Source organism: Zonotrichia albicollis, chromosome 3 (genome assembly GCF_047830755.1).
Source record: "Zonotrichia albicollis isolate bZonAlb1 chromosome 3, bZonAlb1.hap1, whole genome shotgun sequence".
In the NCBI taxonomy this organism is placed as follows: Eukaryota; Metazoa; Chordata; class Aves; order Passeriformes; family Passerellidae; genus Zonotrichia; species Zonotrichia albicollis.
This window is the reverse complement of record NC_133821.1, coordinates 28,806,839-28,828,083: the sequence shown is the minus strand read 5'-3', so window position 1 is coordinate 28,828,083 and position 21,245 is coordinate 28,806,839. Positions and strand designations below refer to the sequence as shown.

At 43.3% G+C, this 21,245-nt stretch overlaps 1 protein-coding gene across 8 annotated transcripts in view; it reads right to left on the bottom strand.

Moving 5' to 3' along the window:
• SUSD4 (sushi domain containing 4) overlaps positions 1 to 15,659 on the bottom strand; it is a 94,713-nt gene extending 79,054 nt beyond the window's left edge. For 5 of the 8 annotated variants that reach the window (XR_012579453.1, XM_005495348.4, XM_005495350.4 and 2 more), the window contains exons 1-2: positions 15,094 to 15,229; positions 14,736 to 14,891 (exon numbers count right to left, since the gene is read on the bottom strand). Coding sequence is in view for 7 of the 8 variants with exons in the window: in XM_005495348.4 (XP_005495405.2) it covers positions 14,736 to 14,856 (121 nt within the window). In the remaining variant the exon portion in view is untranslated. The other 3 variants (XM_074537023.1, XM_014272963.3, XM_074537022.1) reach the window with 3 other exon arrangements.
• Positions 15,660 to 21,245: the final 5,586 nt, after the last annotated feature.

The window sequence follows — 21,245 nt, the reverse complement described above, 5'->3', positions numbered from 1 at the left end:
GACCTAAATCCCACTATTCAGTAATCTGAATGCAGGTTTTTGCTTTGGTCACAGTCTTAGCAAGTGTCCCAAAGGCAGTGGCACCTCTCTGGTCTGCCCTGCACCTTCACATCAGCTCAGGCCCTTTGTTTCATTGAAAGTTTAGGGACTTTTGGATTATTTCAGTGCTTAAACTAATTCTAAAGGAGTTCTTAAATTCCAAAGTCATGTGACTGCTTTTTAAGATGTAAACATGTTTTTTTATTCAAATCTGACAGTATCACCACTCACTTTTACTTAGAAATTCAATGTTAGAAACTGGAACTGCTTGGATGCAACAGAGGATTTTAATGACCAGTTATTCCCCAGGTAAACCTACGCCCTGGTTTGAAAAGAAAGTGAGATTTTTGGGATGCTGTGGTCAAACCAATAGGTGCTCAGATTTGAATACTGGCACCTGGTATGGCCACTGAGGACATGGATACGCCTCTGAGAGCACAGGCGGTTAAAAGCAGAGCACTCCCAGGGGAAGCTCTCTTGTGGGATGGAAGGTGGAGGAACACTGAGAGGCATCGGGCAGCCACCCCCCCACGAGAGAGAGAGAGAGAGAGAGAGAGAGAGAGAGAGAGAGAAAGAGAGAGAGAGAGAGAGAGAGAGATGGTGTCTGTGTTGTGCCACCTCGAAATTTGATAGCACAGCCAGCTGAGAAGGAGAAGCGGGGGGTGTGGTGAGAAGGTGCCCAGCAGGGCAGCTGTGAGAGTTCTGGACAGGCAGAGCCTGAGATTTTTAACCCTTTTCTTGGATGATGGAAACCTTACAAATGAGGATCCTCCTGGAGTTGAATGAGAAGAGAGATAGAGACGAGATAAGAGGAGATGGGCCACGAGAGAAGCTGAGAAGAATCTTAGGTGAGAGGAGGCGATGGAGCGGCCTTTGGCTGGACTTCTCTTGTACAGCCATGGACAGAACCATTTTTTCCTGTGACACAGAGACTGCATTTAGGGGGAGCCAATGGCTTGAGCCAAGAGAGTGAAGTGATGTTACATGAAGGAGTGCATGAACAGAGATGACAAGTGGGGACAGTGGTGGTGCCCTCGATCTTCAGTGAAGAAGAAGACCTCTGTTCTCAAGACCCCTCGGCCCCAAGGGATGAATTTGGGGGGGACTGGTGTCTCGAAAGTGAGAGACAGTGCTCTTTTTTGGAAGTGGGCAAAGCATCCTTAAAAGGGGAACCCTAGAAGCAGCTCTGGTCCATGCACAGTGGTGAAAGCACTGGGCATGGAAGGAAGATGTCACAATGGCAAATGATCTCTGGGCAGTGCCCCATGTAACATGGAAACACACGAGGTTTCAACTGTGTTTCCAGGGGAAGGCTATGGTACAAGAGGGACTCCTCTCTCCTTGATGAACTGAGAATTGATTATCTGAGGGGCGGTGATGGACTGAGAGTTGGTGATCTGAGGGGTGAATGTATTGGAACTTTGGTGGAAGAGGAGGAATGTTTTTGGAAGGTATTCATTCTGAGTTCTGTGTGTGTTTCTTTTTATATATAGTTGTAGGTTATTAAAATTTTTCTTCTTTATTCCTAAGTTGGAGCCTGCTTTGCTCTATTCCTGGTCACATCTCACAGCAGACACCAGGGAGCATATATTTTTATGGGGACACTGGCATTCCGCCAGCATCAAACCATGACAGCCTGGCAGGAGCAGAGCCCATGCAGTCTGGTAGACTTTGCAGCACTCCATGAGATTAGGAGCAAAAGCTTTCAGAAATCACTTTTCCAAACTGAATCTGGATCAGTTATTCCACGGGAAAAGGTGATTTTTCCTTTATTATTCCGTACTACCAAATGTCTAACCTCTGAAAAATCATTCTTTAAATGTAAAATAATTAGCACTCTGAAGGAAAATTGAGAAAATATTTATACTTTAAATAGCACAAACCAAAGCCAAAACAAAACAAACCAACTTCTGTGTTGCTGATTCAGTTAAATCAGTCATATTTTCTACTTTGGCTGTTTCCAGCAACAATTCAGGTTGCAAAGTCTCTGTCCTGTGCCAGGGCCTGTACAGTACCACAAGAGCATAGAACCATTCTCTCAAGGAATGAGCCTATTATGAATAGAAGCCAAACAGATGCATGGCATCTTACAGAACCTGGTTAAAAAAAAGAAAGATGAACATTAAACCTCTCAGCAAGATCAGATTGTTCAACAAAAGGCACAGTTGGTATGGAAGATGAACCTTTGTCTCCTCTTCAGAGCTAAAATATAGTGAGTCATGCCAGTAGCAGTTTTGCTATTTAGCTTTACGAATTCAGGTCATTAGGCTTGGACGTACAGAATCATTCCCTTCCTACCACAGATCATATGAACTGATACTAAGGAACACTCGGGACTGGACACTGACCAGCCCTTGCTTTCAAAAGTCACTAAGATAGCCCATAACAAACCAAATTAATACAGTCAATTTCAATAAGAGAGGCAAGAGTGAAACTACCATTACAACTAGGAAAAAAAAGTAAGTCTTACATAAAGCTCTCAATAATATATCCCTTGACATTTTCCCCCATCTAGCACATCCCCATCTTGTTTTTCTGACTTTTATGTGTATTTCTGATCAAGACAAATGGTTTAAAAGTGTGCATGAAGACATTTTTTAAAAGCTAGTTGATCTAGACAGCAGACAGACCAGATGATCTGGAGAAGGCTGACTGGGAGCCAAATTACAAAAAGAGACATATTAAACATTTTTTAATTGCCTTGTAGCGTCCCAGAGAATCTCCCAGAAAAGGCACTAGTCCACCTGCTTATTTTATTTTCAGGTAAGTACTTTTAAAAATAAGCCAGAGGAAGAGATAAGTATAGACTGGCAAGGATGTAAGGCAGAAAGAATGAGTGATCTTCAGACACTGAAAGGGGAGAATGTACATCCAACCAGAAGGACCAGCATCATCTTGTGCTGTAGAAAAAAAAATCAGATTTTCCTCATCCCTGCATGTACATTGAGGGGGGCATCATTTTAGAACTGTTTCATGAGGTCAAATCTCTTTATCTCATACAAACTCTTCTCATCCCTACCTCCTCCATTCATTATGTCAAGTGTAGGAGGTAATACAGAGGATCCAGATTTGCTCTTGGAAATTTGGCTGTGGTGCTGGTGACCAGAGTCCCCATAGCCTGAATGACTGCCTTGGAGCAAGATAGGAAATTCACAGGAGAAATGGAAAGCTGATGAACAGGAAAATCCCTACATCAACCAATTTCCAAACACGTTCAGATCAGGGAAAAACTAGCAAATGGACTTCCAAGCTAACAAACAGCAGCCTCGTGTTAACATTCACAGTAAGCTGCCAGTCCCACTAGCTCCTGAAACCCTGCTGCAGCTTCCTGCACTACCTGGGGTTTGTACTTCAGAGGAGACTTTATGATAACAGAATCACTTGATGGCAAAGACAGAAAACCTCAGCATATGGAAAATATTTTTTCTAACACTAGAAGTATATATGCACTACGAAAGGACTTTTCCCTCTCCAATAAAACAACCAAAGAATTAAACTGAGATTAAGTCTGGCAAAAAGGGATCATAAACAGCAAATGCTAAGATGACTACAGAGCTGCAGCTGGGAACTGCTACATTGTTCCTTTGGAAAAAAATAATTAGCAGATCAGATTTAAAAAATATATTTAAAAAATCAGATCAGATTTATAACTGTTTTCCCTGAAAGTCTGTATTCTTAAATCACAGCTTCAAACAGGCCAGGATGGCAAAAGTCATTAATCATTTACCTGTGATACTAATGCACTGCAGCAAAACCTCCAGTTGACATAATTCTGAGCTGATTCTGAGTCCCCCCTTACATTTAATTATATTCTAATAAATGTTGGCATGCTTAAAAAAAAAAAATACTCTTTTTTTCAGTCCTGTAACCTTGGCTTGGCTGACATATGGGCTTCCTGAGTAGCATAGATCTACCTGCTCTAAGTAAAAGGTTTCTCAGACAGCCTTTTGGAAGAACCAAGAAAACTCTTTCACATGTAGAACACAGGGTTAAAAAATACACCTATTAGTAGCATTCAGGAAACACACCTCCTAGTACATCAGGGCTACTGCAGAAAGGCATCTTTCATCTTGGTTTTGATAAAATTCCTCTCCCTCCAGTGAACGCAATTTATCTGATGGATTTCTCTTTAAAATTACAAATGAAGTACGTCTCTGTAACTTTACTGAATATGAAATAAAAATGAAATAGAATCTAAATATACCAAACACTTTCCTGCCCTCCATCCCTCACATGAATCCAGTATCACTCTTGCATCTAAACAGAAGCATTAGAGGCAGCACTCATCCATTTTTCAGTGTAAAAAGCAACCTTGTAAATGCTAAGAACCAGCATAAGAATCTTGAAAAGACTGTCAATAAGTGTAGTGTATTTTTTGCTGTTTCATTCCTGGGTTGTGAGTTTTTTTCCTTAGTTTCTTACTCTTATTCAGCATATATGCATACATCACACTAGTAATCTTCCTCCCTACCCATCCACCTATCCATAAGATTAATAAGGGGCATGCTAAGTGTGTTAGTGCATGGCTGCATACAAAGACTGATAGGTACCACTCCTTTATAACCAGATGCCCCTTCCTGCAATTTCTTCCACTGGCATCTCTTACAGCCACTGTGCAGAGGCATGTCCCATCTTGACCTAATTTCCAAGAGATCATAGGCATAATGCAGTTGGTCTTCATCTACACACATTGTGCAATCATTCATATATTCTTTACTGGGATTTTCTCCTTGAACTAAAATATCATAGCCTCTACAGATCAGCCTAGTCTTGACAAAATCAGTCCTAGACTGTACCTTCCTTGTGCTGGTCTCTAAGACAGATACAATGGATCAGGGCAGCAGTGACAGATGATGCACAGGCTACCAGCAGCAGGGAAGAACTCTGCTAGACTTGAAAGCTGGATTCTTCCATCTGGGCAAACATTTCTGAGTGTTGAAAGAGAAGGGGGCAAGGCCTGAAACAACAGCCTCTCTTTTGGGACACAAATCCCACAGGACAGAGTGAGGGGGAGTTTTGAAATGTGGGTACTGTGCCGTCACAGCCATGTCACACCCTCCAGCTCAACCATATAAATCCAGATGGTATTAACCTGGAATTATGTCTGAAGATAAGGGACTGTGTCCTCCATACTTCTTCCTTGGCCCCACAGAAGAACCCCAGGCCTTGGAGAAGAGAACAAGGAGTGAAGAGAAAAGAGCATGTGATGTTATGAGTCCGCAATGGAAAGAACTGCCCAGGATTATTATCCCCAAATGCAAGGAGGGATAGAGCAGGACCCAGGACTGTGGCTGCTGCAGCTTGGTGCTCCCTCAGAATGGTTGTGACTGAACTTTTGGGAGGAATCATGGTCCCCCTTCAGAGGAGAGAAGAATGTTCTGCACTTTTACAAGATCAACACAAATGTCTGTGTATTTTCATTTTTACTATTGCTCACGATAACACCATTTTATCTTAATTCCTTCAATATACTGCAAAGCTGGTAATTGCAATCAAGCTAATTTATAAGTCAAATTTACAGGAGACCAAATTATTTATTATTTATTTTCAGTTATAAGTGGATCATTTGTGTCCTCTCTGAGTAAGATGATGTGTACAAAACATCCCTAAAAATGTCAACTAAAGAAGAGATACAGGAAAATGCCTCTCTCTCATAAGTGCCCATTGCTTTCAGAATACAAATCATTCTCACACAAACACAGCAATAGCATGGTAGGGTTCCACAGAGTATTATAAATACATTTAAAAAACCCTTCACTCTATGCCATGAAGTTCTTACAGCTAATAGATTTACCCAAGCAAGTAGGGCTGTTGACTTCCATCCCCACACCACTGCAGATCATCTCTTGCTAATTCACCTCTTAGTGCTGCTCTAAATCTAACTTCCAATTTAGTCTCCTCCCCACGCACTCTCAAATATCCCTCGAATGTCCCTCACCTCCCCTCCTGCCATTCCTGAATTACACAATCTTTCTGGATACCCACAATTACCAACCATTTCACAGGAAATGGGAATGCAGGCACTAGGGGTGACAGCTGTCAAGCAGCTGCTTATCAAAATTCCAGTTAAAATTGTTTATTTGCAAACACACATGGAAGTCTTAACCTATTGACTGGCTTTTTTGTGTGGATTTAATCTATTACCACAGGGCTGTTCAGTATAAACAACTTCACTCAGTCTGCAGAAGTAAAATACTAATTCACTTGGGTGCAATTTACTATGGCAATAACCATACTGTTTACATCATGATCAAGTACAAAGAGTAGGTCTAATACCCCCAAGGAGAACAGACTGTGTAAATAAGCATATTTTATGGGAGGGCTCTGAGATTTATTCCTGATGCTTTCCAATTGTGACTTTGGAAAATCCCTGCAAGCCCTTCAGAACAAGCAGGGTAAAGCTGACCTTTTTGATAGCTGCTGGTAAAACATCTGATCTTGTGTTAAGCACAAACTTAGCTGTGACCTTCACTAAACCAGAAAAATGGAAGTTCCACAATCAAGAATCACAACAGCTCCTTCTGTGCTGGCAGCAACACATGAACATTGGGACAGGTCCAGCTAAACTTCAGGTCCCAGGATGTTAAATAATCCATAACTTTTGAAAGACTCTTTGCTGGGGCAGTCTTCATTCTTCCAGCCTGACCCAGGAAAATGACAGCAGCAGTCAGGATGGCCCAAGACATAGCACTGATGGATTTCTACTGACAAGCAGGACAGTGGAGGAAGTAACACTTGGGAATCCCACACTAGAGATGGAAATCCTCAGAGTCATATGTTACAGCAATAACAATTCGAGTTAGACTAGACAAAGACATTTATAAAGGTTTGAGAATGAAGCATTTGGATAGATGGTAGAGTTTCCAACCTAAAGTCTCAAAGGGTAAGATGCCTGAGGTAAATGTGTGACTCCCGCGCTCAGGGCAGGAGGAGAAACTACAGGCACTTCTGAGCTCTTTTCCAGTCCTATTTCTGTGACTCTGCTCTCAAGTGTGTTGTCCCATGTCTTGAAAGATGGAAATGAAATTTCTGTTCCATAGTTTTCTACTGCACACACTCGCTGGTACTAATGACAGAAGTGAGAACAGGACACCATGTTTACAGGCTTCTTTTTCCGAGCATCTTCTCCTCCCTCCCAGCATGTATGACAGCTTTTCTCTTGAATCTGTATGGTTTTCTCCAGCCTCCTGACAGATAAACAGCTATGAGTTTTGCTGCCTTTCTGCAGTACTAAAAAAGATCTGAAGGCTTTGCATTTTCAAAGACAACCTCTTCTTTTCAGCGTTTTCTCTCGGTCTCTGGAATGGGAGGCCAGTGATATAACGATTCCTCTGATTCATGTACATGCCATATCTCATTTTTTCTTTAGCAGTGTACAAGAGAGTGTATTTTTAGGATATTATCTCATGATACCCTTGATAGCCCAACTTCTACATAATCTAACCCCTAGTAACATAACCTATTTTCTTCCTCAGGCTATTGTAAGCTATTTCCTCTTTTCAGTTTGTAAATTTTTCTAGTTAAAGAATTTGGCTCGACACAGAAACTCTGCTGCACCCTTACCTGTGCTTCACCATGTGCAGAAAGGATCAAGGGAGCAGACCTGTTTCATCCTTCTATGTCCTCTGCATTACATCATATGCTTCCATGAGCAAACGTTTTTAAGCTGAATCCATATTTTTATGGGAACGCATTACACATCCACTGATTTCCAAAGAAGGACAGGCAGTATAAGGCAATGGCACTCAAGCCACAGCCTGCATGGAGCTGCCTGTCATGCAATGATCTTTTCCTCTCTAACTCTTCAAGTATGTTAGAATTAATTTAAAACACAAGCAGTACTTCTCTAATGTTGCTCTTTTGTGTAAACTGTGATCATGAACCAAATGACTGAGCAAGGCAGAAATACCCTTCTTCTTAATATGGACTTTACAGCATTAGAAACCTGCATAATACCATTTTTCAGGGCTCTACCCTAACTCATTACTTTTTTTTTTGTTGTTATTCCGAAGATGTTTTTGATGTCTGGAAAAATGCCATGTGCTATCCCAGACATAAAGGAGTCACAGAAATAAGTCACACTGGAAAAACTCTCTTTGATTTGCTTAAGTAGCAATTTAAGTGAATAGGAAATCAGTTGCTCATCTCAATTAGAAGACAGTCACAACCAAAAAATCCTATTATAGAGACCATATTATAAAAATGTGGATTAGGAATTCCCCTAAATTCTATTTACAGAAGAAAGTTACAGATGAAGATCCAAAGTATCTCTTCCCTGTATATGGCAACATCTGTTTCTTATGTAAAATGTGTCTTCAAGACATTTAATCTTTCTACAGTCATTTCTCCATCTACAAAGGAGCATAATAAAACTTACATTCCTTTATAAAGTGCTTTAAACTCCATGGATGAGAAGAACTATATGAAAAAAAGTCACATTTTTATTACTGTTGTTACTATTAAGCTACCACAGTCAAGAATATTTGTCAAATTATGGGTTTAATGAGATAGGTTTATCAAAAGTAAGCAGGGGTGCTGGCAGAAAAGCCCCTATACTCCTTTCTGAAGTTGGTCATCAGTGACAAAATCAATTAATACAGAAATGTTCCTGATAAATTCTAGACTCTCCCTAGCTAAAAAAAATGCTTGACAACAAGCAGAAGAGCAACCCAGGATGGACAGTACTTAATTTAAAAGAATCAAAGGTCACAAATGTGGAAACACATTTGCCCCACAGGATCTCAGTGAGCACAGATGGCACCACCAACCACTTCCACTGTTTACAGTACAAAGAGAAAGAAACATCCTGACTCAGATGAATCCCATCAGCAGTCCAACTGTTCAGGAAAAGCCATTGGGAGCCCCCTCTGCAAAGCAAGAGGTCAAGCTTGGTGCCACCAAAAGCAATAGGGCAGTCAGATAGATGGTGAGTGTGGATACCAAAAACTGCTGTTATAAACCACTGTGAGAATTAATAAATGTACAGCCCGTAATTGGTTTCATAATGCTCTGCTTGTGCTACCTCGAAGGAAGTAGCTGAGGAGACATAAAACCAAGTGAGGAGATGCCAGTTTCACAGTTAAATTGCTGAATTTGTTAGGATCCTTGTATCTTCAGTCCCTTAATATGTTACCAAAGCAAATTTTTTCACTTAGTGAATCAAACTGTACACACTACATCACTTTATCCCTTGAGCTCATTTTTTGACTAAGCAATGCTCACCAGTGAATGCAGCCCAGCCTTCATTCACATTTGCACCGGCACACACACACAAATATGAATTCAGGCCATATTTTGTGGTCCTTTTCCTGCCTAAAACCTCATGAAAATGCACAGCACAAGTGCAAGGTTTCCTGCTTCTAATACTGTGTATTTTGTTATAAAAGTAAATGAACTGCAATCAGAGTTCAAATAATATTTGAAAAAAAATGTTGAGTACATGATCAATCCTGTAGAAAAAAATCTATAAGAATCTGTAAAAGTAAAAACATATAGCATTTTCCCAATTCTGGTAAGAATATTTAATTATTAAACTCCACAAATAGCAACAACAAAAATAATGAATAGTAAAGAACCTTCTATTTTGATAAAGCTCAGTTTATGCTTGCTAAAATTTCTATTTCTCATTCTGGTAACATTTTCTTTGGGAGGTTCTCAAACTCCCTCATAACACGCCCACAAAATACATCGCTTATCTACTTTATAGATGAGAAAATCAAGCAAAGCATAATTAATTCTCCTAAAGTTGTAATCATCTCTAATACAGAGATCAAAGATACTCTATTGCAATCCTGGGAGTAAGGGAGCGAAGCAGCAAAGCAAAAGTTAACCTCAGCCTCCAAATGACACAACACATCAGTGATAAAGCTCCTTCTAGCACAGTGCTAAGAAACTGATTTAAGATTAATTTATCAAATATGCCCACGTCTCTCAAGTCTATAGGCAGATGGATGTGCCACTAAGACAGATGATGAACTGTCATGCTCTGATGTCACCAGCCTTGCCACGTGCAATCAGAGCAGCACCAAAATAGTGACTAACTGCTGAGAACAGAGGTTGCATGAGGTACATATGGGACTAAGATCCTGTCACTGTGGGAAAAATCTTATCCTTTCAAAACACTGAGCTTCTCCAATAAGCTGGAGGTTAAGAAAATCCTACAAAACAACTGATGATTCCATCAAATGTACAAGGAACTCAAGGCTGAGACGTCTATTTTGCTTGACAAGAAAAGCAGACGCACTGAGAGGGAGACAGTAAAATACATTAGCTGCAGACTTAGTGAGAGGGTATCAGAAAACATTTAGAGTTTTCAGAAAACCTTCTTTATAATCCCAAAATCACATAGAAGGTACTTATGGCAAATCTCTGGCTGGCTTTTCTTGCCAGAAACAACTGCAGGTTACCAAAAAGTCAGCCCTATCAAAGACCTGCATCATCATCACATATCAAACACTTGTATTACCCCAGGTAAACAAGTCCACTACCCTCAAAAACCTGAGGGATGTGGTTTTGATGGCCACTACATCCAAAGTCAATGGATAGTTACCATAACCATGGCATAACCAAAATTTCAATCAAATATAATACAATCACAGAGCAGTAACAATTCAGCCTTAGTGCAGAGAAAGAATCTCACCACTGTTCTTCATGGAATAACTAATATTCAGTTTTTTTGACGGTTTCACAATATGCCAGATTTCTTTGCAATTGTGCATGATGTGCTTCCCAGCACATCTGCACAAAAGCACTACTGATGTGCAGGGATGTCACCTGCAGAACATGAAACCAGGGAAACACCATAAATTGATTACTCTAAGTGCAATACAACAGATTACAATGCCAAAAAGAGCGCATTTTTTGCCCTGGGAGCTACAGGGAACCAGAAGCTGAATATAATGCAGCATCATCCTGTAATGACAACAAAGGAACCCAGGATGTCTGAGCAGGAGGAGAGCTCCAAGGCACAGGATATTCCTCAGCTCTGTTCAATGCCAGTTGAGGCACATTCCTCAGAGAAGTGGCTCCATGAGAGCAAGCTCATGGTCTGAATGACCAGTAATCCAGAAAGTACAACAAAAACTTAGGAAAAGTTCAGAAAAACTGGAGCCATCCAGGCTTTGGAGGAACTGGAGTGTGCATTTCTGCAGCAGAATGTCAAAGAGATTAAACACACCATGAAATACAACCAGAATGCTAACACTGCTCGAGGCCAGGAGGCAAAACGAGGTCATGGCCCCCTCCAAGCCTGTGGTGATGTGTGCTGCAGGCCTGAGACTCCCCACTGGGCCCTGCAGAAGAACATAGTTCACCCAACTGACCCATGACAACCAAGCAGACACATGCTCAAGTGACATCTGGGTACAAGACAACACAACAAATCTCAAAACCAGAAGCTTATTGAACTTTTTTTCTCCTTCTCCTTTGAGATTTCATCATTCTCCATTATTTTAATATAGTTGCAGGAATTTGAAATATATGTAAAAATTCATCATTACAGCTATTTTCTCCATACTAGTTTCACAGTGAACTCTGTACAATACCTTAAAACTCCAGGGTAAGTTGTCATCTGCTCCATCCACTACACATTTAATTTCTCCTCATACCAGACTTCTCAACCTGCTCCTGCTTTGTCCTATTTTTGTACCTCCTGATGAGGAGCAGCTGAGGGAGCTGGGGAGGTTCAGCCTAGAGAAAATGAGGCTGAAGGGAGGACCTTATCACTCTCTACAACCACTTGAAAGGAGGGTGTAGCCTGAAAGGTGGGGGATGGTCTCCTCTCCCAGGTAACAAGCAACAGGACAGGAGGAAATGGCCTCAAGTTGCACGAGAGGAGGTTTAAACTGGATATTAGAAACAATTTCTTCACCAAAAGGGAAATCAAGTATTGGAACAGACTGCCCAGGGAAATGGTTGTGTCAGCCACCCCTGGGGCATTTAAAAGATGTGTAAATGTGGCACTTGGGGCCACGCTTTAGTGGTGGCGTCAGCCGTGCTGGTTTAACACTTGCTTCGATGATCTTAAAGGTCTTTTCCAACCTAAATGATTCTGTAAAGAGAAATGACTAGATGAAAGCCACAGGCTAAGTATGAGAGATACACTTTATCCTCAGTAGCAACAGAGTTTTTAATACATCAGGGATGACTGAGGGATATTGATAGCTGAAAGGTTTGCTCATTTGAGTTCACTTCTACAGCAAATTTTTTCACTAGATTCACTTTTGCAAAAGTCAATGTGTAACAAAGTTATTCTCTGTAGGGTTATTGACAAGAAAGAAAGAGTTATAAGTAGTATTGATTTGGGGTGAAATGGTAGAACGTGACAATCAATAGAGCTTAGTCAGATATAAGATAGACAAAGACACACAAGTCATTACAGGATTATTACAGGAGACAAATCCTGTATCAGCCAAGGAAGGGAAGAATCTGTAAATGGGATCCAAAATATAAGCTGTAGATTGCTTTTTAGAAAAAATAACCCTAAATTATTCATTTTAATGTTTTAATATGTGAGGCAGTTTTTATTTCAGCATATTGACAGTGCTGTTTTTCTAAAGCTTTTGAAACTAATTCTTTCCACCTCCATAGTATTTTCATTAAATGTCATCAAAACTCTTTTCTAATCTCTGAGAGAAGTATGATTATCCTCATTTAACAGATAATGAGAAGATAGAAGGAGACTGGAGCTACATTTTCCAAACTAGTCAGTAATGCCACGTGCCTTGTGTCTAAATACACAGATCCATAAAATGAGTCCTACAGAAATTAAATTTTCAACGGTACCAGAAAATCACAACTTTGGTCAACAGCTGCATACAGAGTTCCCAAACTCTGGGTCACAGGCTGGGGAGCTGAAAGCTGAGCCCCCACAGCAAACACAGCAAGCTACATAAGTACAGTGAGCCTGCTCACAGATACAACAGAGCCTAAAATAGGAGGGATGCTAATTCACAGTCCTCTGCTCTAATTACAAAGCTCATTATTTTTACCACTCAAATGACTCAGGGTGAAAGAAACCCAACAACTGCATATTCTACCACATGAAAGGACTATATCTTTGCTGGGATTTATACAGTGCCTACCTTCTGAGCACAACCACACTGGAAAATAATAGCAATAAACAGAACAGCAATGAATGTTTTTCACTAGTGATTATGCCCATGAACAATCATTCAGTGCATTGCCTTTTCCTAGACTCTGTCCAAAAATACTCCCAAATTATTGAAAGATACTAAAGTGATTTACAAATGAAATTTGATACAGAATTAGTTACACCACTGAGGTGAAAGGCAGTGGCATTAGTAACGATCAGCATCGCACAACAATTTATTGCAGGCTGGGATGGAAACTATTCAATTTGAGGGAGATATAAACCATATTTTGAAGAAACTTTTGCACTAATTGGCCAGATAAGTGCTGACAATCAAACTGTGGGATATGCAGAGCCTCAGGGGGGAGGGGGCCTTGGAGCAGCTTCATTTTTATGAATGGAGCCATAAGAAGGTTAGAGAAGGAAAGAAGCACGCACAACTCCAATCCCAAGAAAGGCACAGGACAGGCTGAATAGCGCCACGACACTGAAACATGAACTGCCCAGGAAATCAAGGTTGCACAGTTGTAATAAAATAAATCTTAAAAATAAAAAGGCATTGACTTTTAAAGAGGGGTATGTAGTGACTGCAACGGTTTAAAAGCTTTTTTAGCTGGAATCACATTTGCAGTCATAGGATTTCTATTGGAAAATGGCATTATCATCTCCAGAGAGAAATATAGGGCTGAATCAGGAGGAGGATGGACAAGATGACCTTTTGAAGCTCTCTTCAGCCATACTCCTGTAAGTCCATATTCAGTGACAGAAAACACATCTGGACTAGAGCTGTTGTAGCTTAGGCATACAAGTTAGAAAATTTTGGCATAAATCTTTGGCATGAGAAGAAGAAGCTCAAGCAATTTTTATATCGGGCTCTGCCTGCCATTAGTCATGTGATTCAATCATAAAAATGGCTTATTCCCCCAACACAAATATATAATACCATGCTGGAGTAGGAATGTGAAGCTGCTCTCATATCACAGCTAAGTTCATTTTGCAGCAAAGCAGTTTACTTTAGGATTTTTCCAGTAATCCAAGTCTAATTATGAAATCAATTTAAAACAATTTTGTAATTAAAAGTACCTCCTGAAATGTCTCACAGGCTCAATGATTTAAATTATAGTGTTAAAAAGGTAATTAAAATTAAAAAGGCCAAATAAGGCTGGGTCGCTCCTCTACTAGGAGAGTGCTGAAGGACGTTGCATTTGCAAATCCGAATCACCACCTTTCTCCCCAAATTCCTGCTTTCCCCAGCTGCACGGGGATTTTGCACCGAGAGTCATCCAAGAGACGTCGGAGCGGACCACGGCGGGGCAAGGTTTTGTTTTTTTTTTTTTCCGCTTTAGATTCAAAAAAATTATGCTGTTTCAAAATGAAGCAGTACTTACAGAGAGCCAGTGCTCCCTCCTGCCGGCGGTCCCCACGCAGGGTGCCAAAAGCTGCGCGTCCCCGCGGCGGGCACGGGAGGGGGTGGGGGGCGCGGGGGGGGAACTTTCCTGCTCTCCTCGGGTCGGGGCTGCGGGGTCGGCTGGGGATGGGGTGGCGCGGGCCGGGGCCGGGCGGAGGAGGGGATTGGGGACGGGGCCAGGGCACCTCACTCACTCACCGCCCGCCGCCAGCCCCGGGCCGAGGCTCAGCGCCAACTGCAGCCACAGCGCCGTGGCCAGCGCCCGCCGCCGCGCCGCCAGGAGGGCACCGCCGCCGCTCGGCTGCTTCCCATGACACATCTTCTGCCCGCCAAAGGCATCCGGTTCGCCGCCACCTGCAACGAGAGAGAGCCGCTCCGCCTCGCCGCTGGCCGGGGCTCCGCGCCGGCTCCGCGGGTGGTCCCCGAGCCGCCCCCCGCCCGCCCAGGGACTCGTTCCCGCCGGCTCCGCCGCCCTCCCGGCCCCGCGGCTCCGCTGGCCGTGACCCTCGCCGCCGCTACCTGCGGCCCCCCGCCCCACCGCCAGAGCTAGCGGTACCTCCGCGGCTGCTGCCGCCGCCTCCGCCGCTGCGGCTCGGCAGCCTGCCGGGGCCGGGCGGAGCGCACACGCACACACACACGTTCACACGCCACACAGGCGCACAGGGACTCCTGCGCACCCCGCAGCCGGCCGGCCCTACCTGCCAGCGGGGCAGGCAGCGGCAGCCGCAGCGCGCACCGGCCCGGCCCGGCCGCCGTGGAGCGGAGGCGCGGGGAGCCGCGAGCCGCGGGCAGCCCCGGCGCGCCAAGCACGCATGGCAGCCGCGGGCACGGCCGAGCCGCCGCTCCCGCTGTGCCGCCCGGGCAGCCCGGCCCGCAGGGGCAACCCCTGTCCCGAGCCGGGAGGCGCCCCAACACTGCCAAGGATAGGGGAAGGGGAAGTTAAGGCTTCGCTCCAGGTGGTTTCTGCTCATTTTCACCTCAAACGGGGTTTCGTGGTGCACAGCATTGACGGAGCATCTTTGGAGTGTCCTGTGCTTTGTCACGTAGACAGAGCGTTAGATACGAGACACGGTTTAGCAGCGCTGGTGCCAGTGCCTCATCTTTCACAGTTTTTGGGAGTGGGAAGGTGTATTCCTGAGCACTCTCGCCCATCAGCTGCCTCTGGGGAAAGGCAGGACGCCTGGGCCTGCCGGCTGGAGCAATTTACTGTTACGAATCATCATCCAGCTATATTTAGTGAATCTGTGAAATTCACAGCCACGAATCACTGAATCAGAGACTCGGTCTCGTGGTTCTAGCAGCTGTGGTAGCTCTGTGTTTCCTCGTGCCATTCCACAGCTGGGCATTGCACCTCTTCCCTTGCTCAGAGGTAGCAGAGGGTGTCCTCTAGCTGAAAAGGACTCTGCTAAGCAGATTAAGGTGTTTGGCACACTCCTGAGACACAGCAAGGGGAACAAAACCAGGGACAAGAGAATACACATTTAAATGAAACATGCCTATGCTTAGTACAAACACAGACCCAAAGGCACGTGGACATAGCACATCCTGATGCTTCAAAGTTAATAATAAATACTGGTAACACTGAAGTTCTTTTCATGTGCCTCAGCTATCTGATGCTCATTCCTCCAAGCTAAAACTTAAGGCTCTTCAGGATAGATTTTAGTTCAAATCATGTATCAGTTCAAAGGCCGGTGTAAGAAGCATAGTTCTTTATCTCCCCTGGAGAAAATGGGTATCTCACAGTGAAATGCAGGTATTCTGCTAAGAATAGGGAAGTATTGGCCAATTTTCAGCTACGAGAATTTTGTTGCTCCCTTTAAACAGGAAAATTTGGAAACTATAGAGCATTTTCACCAAGCATAATTTCCTGATCAGGTCTATTTTTGTATCCCCAGCCAGCCCAAAGAGGGAGTTCAGAGCAGTAATAGTTCTCATATGCCGTGCAAACACAGCACAGACACAGTTACATGATAGAGATATTCTTCAGAGGCAATAAGCCATTGAGTACTACAAGTGGTAGGACAGAGCAATAATGCAGCAATTCCTGTTATCTGTAATAAGAGGATCTTTATGGTACTGATTTGGTAGCTTTCATTTTTGAAATCAAAACACCAAAAGATAATGTCCTGAGCAATCTGACACTATTCATGTTCTCCATCAATTGAAATGCAAAGTGCTGGATGCAATGTCTACCTTCAGTGTGGATGAAGCACCCAGATACTTCTGAGGAAGAAGAGGCAACTCATCTGTCAGTGTTGATAGGTATTACTTAACCTTTGTTTCTGCCTTGTTTCTATGCCCACGTGTGCAGCTGCACCTCTGACACCATTCAGCTTGAGGAAGGATGACTGAGTGCTCCAGACACCTGTCAGCCACCCCGTGTGAGTGGGAGAATCCCTGCTCCAAACAGCACCAAGAAATCAAGGTTTCCTTGTGCAGCAGCTCTTCTTCAAAATCTTAATGAAAATTCTCCTCTTGTTGAGCAGGGCATGTGTGTGCAAGGTGGTGACGGTGGCTGAAGGGTTGGGCCCCCAGTGGCTGAAGGAGTTTAGCAGGAATCTATGTCAGCCAGGAGCAGGGAAGGACTTCTGCAGCCCGGGAAAGCCTAAACTGAGTGAGGAGCAGCAAAAGGTGGAGGAGGATGAAGCCTGAAGCAACCCCAGCCACAGAGGCAGAGGGGAAGGATCTGCTTTGCTTTGGCTTGGACTTTGTTTCTGGAAGGGATGGATGGATTGCCTGAAGGGCTACAACCACTCTGTGACCAAATCTGACATCTGTAATCAATTTTACTGCATGCTCCTTAGCTGAAGTGGGGCCAGAGCAGTCATCAGTGGGCTGGGCCTGAAGCTCTGAGCTGCTGTTACGTAGCACAGACTGTAAAATACAGGAGGATTTGTCCCCTGGTTATCCCACCCAGATGTCATGATTTCTGTGCCTTCATACATTTGGCTGCCCCTCCCCTATTTTTTTTTTAAGCAAGTTACAGATGAGCCTCAAACCTGTGGGGACTAACTCTGAATTGCCTCTGGTGGGGATAAACCCTCCCTGGTCCTGGTACAGACATGCTGCAAACAAGTCCAAGAGATTATGTGACTTTTTTTTTTTCTTGCTTCATATGTACTCACAAAGTTGCTTCCATTTCCCTGCACTGCTTCTGCAGCTAAAAATGCCACCTCTCAGGATGAAGATGAAAAGTGCCAATGCTCATCTGCACCCTACAGACTCAGGTTCCTGTTGTTTGAGCCCACGAGCATCAAGGTGGTGGTGGGACCAGGGGGAGATCACGTGTTCCTTGTGACAGGTTGTGGGTGCTGCCATGTGGTGATAGATGTTCTTGGCCAGCTTCACTCTCCTTGGAGGAAGAGGCTTCAGCTCTGCTCCAGCTGGTGCATACAGTCAGCTCATAGCTGTTTCTAGCAAGTGCAGGGTGAGCATCCCAGCCAGATTATGGCTGGCTGTGGGCTTACAGCTCATCTTCTCCTGGGGTTTTGTAATCACCTTGAGAATAAACAATTGTGCATATAACTCCTGTAGTTGCAGGATTTTAGTTTTGTCTTGCCATACACATTGATCTGCTTCATTCTCTTATTTTTGTCTTCTCACATGCCCTCCTTTAGTTGATTGTCTTATTCTGAAGTCTGTACTGGATAAAAAGCTAGATTGGAAAATTCAGTTAAATGCATCCAACCCAAAAATTGGCCCCTCACTCCAAACCAAGTCACAAGAGCAGCATTACTGACTCTGCGCAGGACTAGGAGTATGAAGGCATGCCCACCCTACACAGCATTTGGCCTTGAGTCCTGGATGCAATATAATAATTTTCTCTCTGTGTCAAGAAGTAGGGACTGTCTTGCAAAGCATCCAAGGCAATGTCTTGGATGTCTGTGGCATCACAAGACCAAGTGGTGCCCTTGTAACCTGAACCTGTGTTGCACAGCTGCTGCCATGGCGTGTGAAAGTATTTGAGAATGCTCAAAACCCAGGACCAAAATGGGAACAGGAGCAGCCAAATCTGCTGTAGTCTCATTCACACTCACACTGCTCATTGGGAAGGTATCTGGACTAAACTATTTCCAGAACTGCTGACAGGTATTGTTTCAAAGGGAACAAATTCATTCACTCAAAAAAAAAAAAAAAAAAAAGACTAGGGAATAAATGAGCTCGCCCAGTCCTCCATCATCCTGACAAGAATGGGAGGAGAACTGGAGAAAAAACAGAAGAAACTCATGGGTTGAGAAGAGAACATGAGTTCTGAGTTTAATAATTGAGATAAGAACAGTTTAATAATTGAAACAAAGTAAAATATAGTAAGGATAACAATGATAGTAATAATTTGACTGAAAAAGGTGGACAGAGAGAGAGAGGAATAAGCCCCAAGAGAAACAAGTGATTCACCACACAGTTGCTCACCACCCTCTGAATGATGCCCAGCAATGATTGGTCCCTCCTGGCCAATTTCCCCCAGTTTATGTCCTGAGCATGACTCTTTATGGTGTGGAATATCTTTGGCCAGTTCAGGTCAGCTCTCTTGGCTATGCTCCCTCATGGCTTCTTGTGCAGTTCCTTGCTGGCAGAGTATAGGAAACAGAAAAATCTTGATTTAGAATAAGCACCACTCAGCAACAAGTAAAACATCAGTGTGTTGTCAAGACCATTCTCATACTGAACTCAAAATGCAGCATTTACTACCCACTAAGGAGAAAATCAGCTCTATCCCATCCAAAAGCAGGGCACTGCGGTGAGAGTCAGCTGGAAAGGAGGTTTTGTCCAAATTCTTGGGTACCTAACACTCTGGTTGGCCCCATTGCATGCATGAGTGGTCATGGGCATCTTTAATTTGCTAGCAAAATGTAACCCAAAATATTGGGTATTAGATTAACTGTTTGGGGGTTTTAATTATCACATTAGGATATTCCTTCTGCATGTTTTACCTGCTCAAAAGCAAGGCCAGAAGGAATAGTCCTGGTGATGTGGCTGTTGGGTAGGTAAGTTTCAGCCTTAAACTAGACTCCAGAAAGGAGTGAAAAGGAAGTGGTGAAGGTTGTAGCTGAGGGTAAAGAGAGAATTTATATTTGACAGTGTGAGACTTTAAAAAAAAGACCCCAGGGCATGTTAGTGGCAGCTGTATGAGCAAAGGGGTGGTCAGTCCCTGGGGAAAAAAACAGCTTAACACAGAAGTCTGCAATTAATTATTTTAAAATATAAAATGGCAATGACTGGCATTGAGATTTGGCTGCAGAACATTAATCCAGACTGTAAGTACATATTGTTGCAAAACATCCTCCAGACCTTTCGGCCACAGACCAGCTTCCCATTTTATTGGCCAGAAGGAAGAGTTGTTGCTGCCTCAAGCTCACATGTTTTTACTGGTGTAAATACAGTTCTGCACACAAAATTAAGAAAAAGAGCTCAAGCATCATCTTCCAAAATGCAGGGAGTTGCTAAAGGGAGTTCCAAATGCCTTGGAAGGCACAAAACTATTCAGGGCTAAGATTCATAATGACTATGTTGTGTCCTTATGCAAGATAATGGCCTTAGATATGCTGTTCTACTTGTACTCTAAACAGGCTCAAGCTTTCAAGCATTTTCAAGTAAACACTCATTTGTTGAACTCCCTTATATATCAGATAAGGCATTCAGTCACTTCCTTCATACCTGGAGTACACCGTATTTCCCTTTTAACTTAGAAATATTAATGAGCTGATATTTCACAAAAAAAAACTGTTTGCATGGATGATTCTGGGAAGGTGCCCATTATTAAACCATGTAAGAATAAATAGATGCTTTGCCAAGAAAAATTGTGTCTTCTCAGATGTTAGTGGTGATGTCTTACAGTTAATATTCAAGAATTAATGAATTCTTAAGTGCTTTCCAATCTATTCCCAAGGGTGCCCAGAAGGATACTCCTGGAGACCCTCCTCTTCACCATGACTTGCCTTTGCTTGATTTTGCATGAGACTGACCCCCTACACATCTCTGGGTAGCTTTGCACTGGAAAACTTGATTTCATCATTTCCCTCCATTAATGGCTAAAAAGGCCAGCTCTCTCACCTACCTTAGCCTGAAGAGGGTGATTGCTGGACACACAGTAATTGCAGGGATTGAAGGAAAGCAATTATTCTAAACAGAATACTTTAAGGTGACTGCTTATAAGAGAGGCTTCCCTCATAAATGTGCTTTCAAAAACAGGTAAGCCATTAGGAGGATAATTATTCTGATGAATTCTGAACCACTAACAGTTATTGTTGCGGTGTGTTGCAATGTCCTGTTTTAAACTTCCGGGTCCCTTCCCAGGTGTGCCTATACCTCTCTCCCTTCCCCCTCGCCCCCTTGCTGAGTGAGTCCTGTCAATCAGGCTTAAGATTCCAGCAAGGTGTCCTGTGGTTTGTCAAATTCAAAAGACGCCCCTATGCCCAGAGGTCATTGGCCTGTCTAAGTGTCATCCTCCCTTGAGACCCTGCCCCTTTCACCTGGTTGGTAGCTCACCTGTCCCCTCCCCTTCCCCTGTCCCTGAGCTTAAAAGGTTAATCAGACCATGCAGCTGGCATTCTGGTGGAGCAGTTGCCCTGCTTCAGACCTCTGTAACCATGGAATAAACATCTGGATATAACCCTCCAGCAGAATCCTCTCCTTTTTCTCTTCACCATCGCCAGAAGCTCTCTCTCCTGAGGTAAACGGAGTTCCTGACAAGCCTGGACTTGTTCAGTG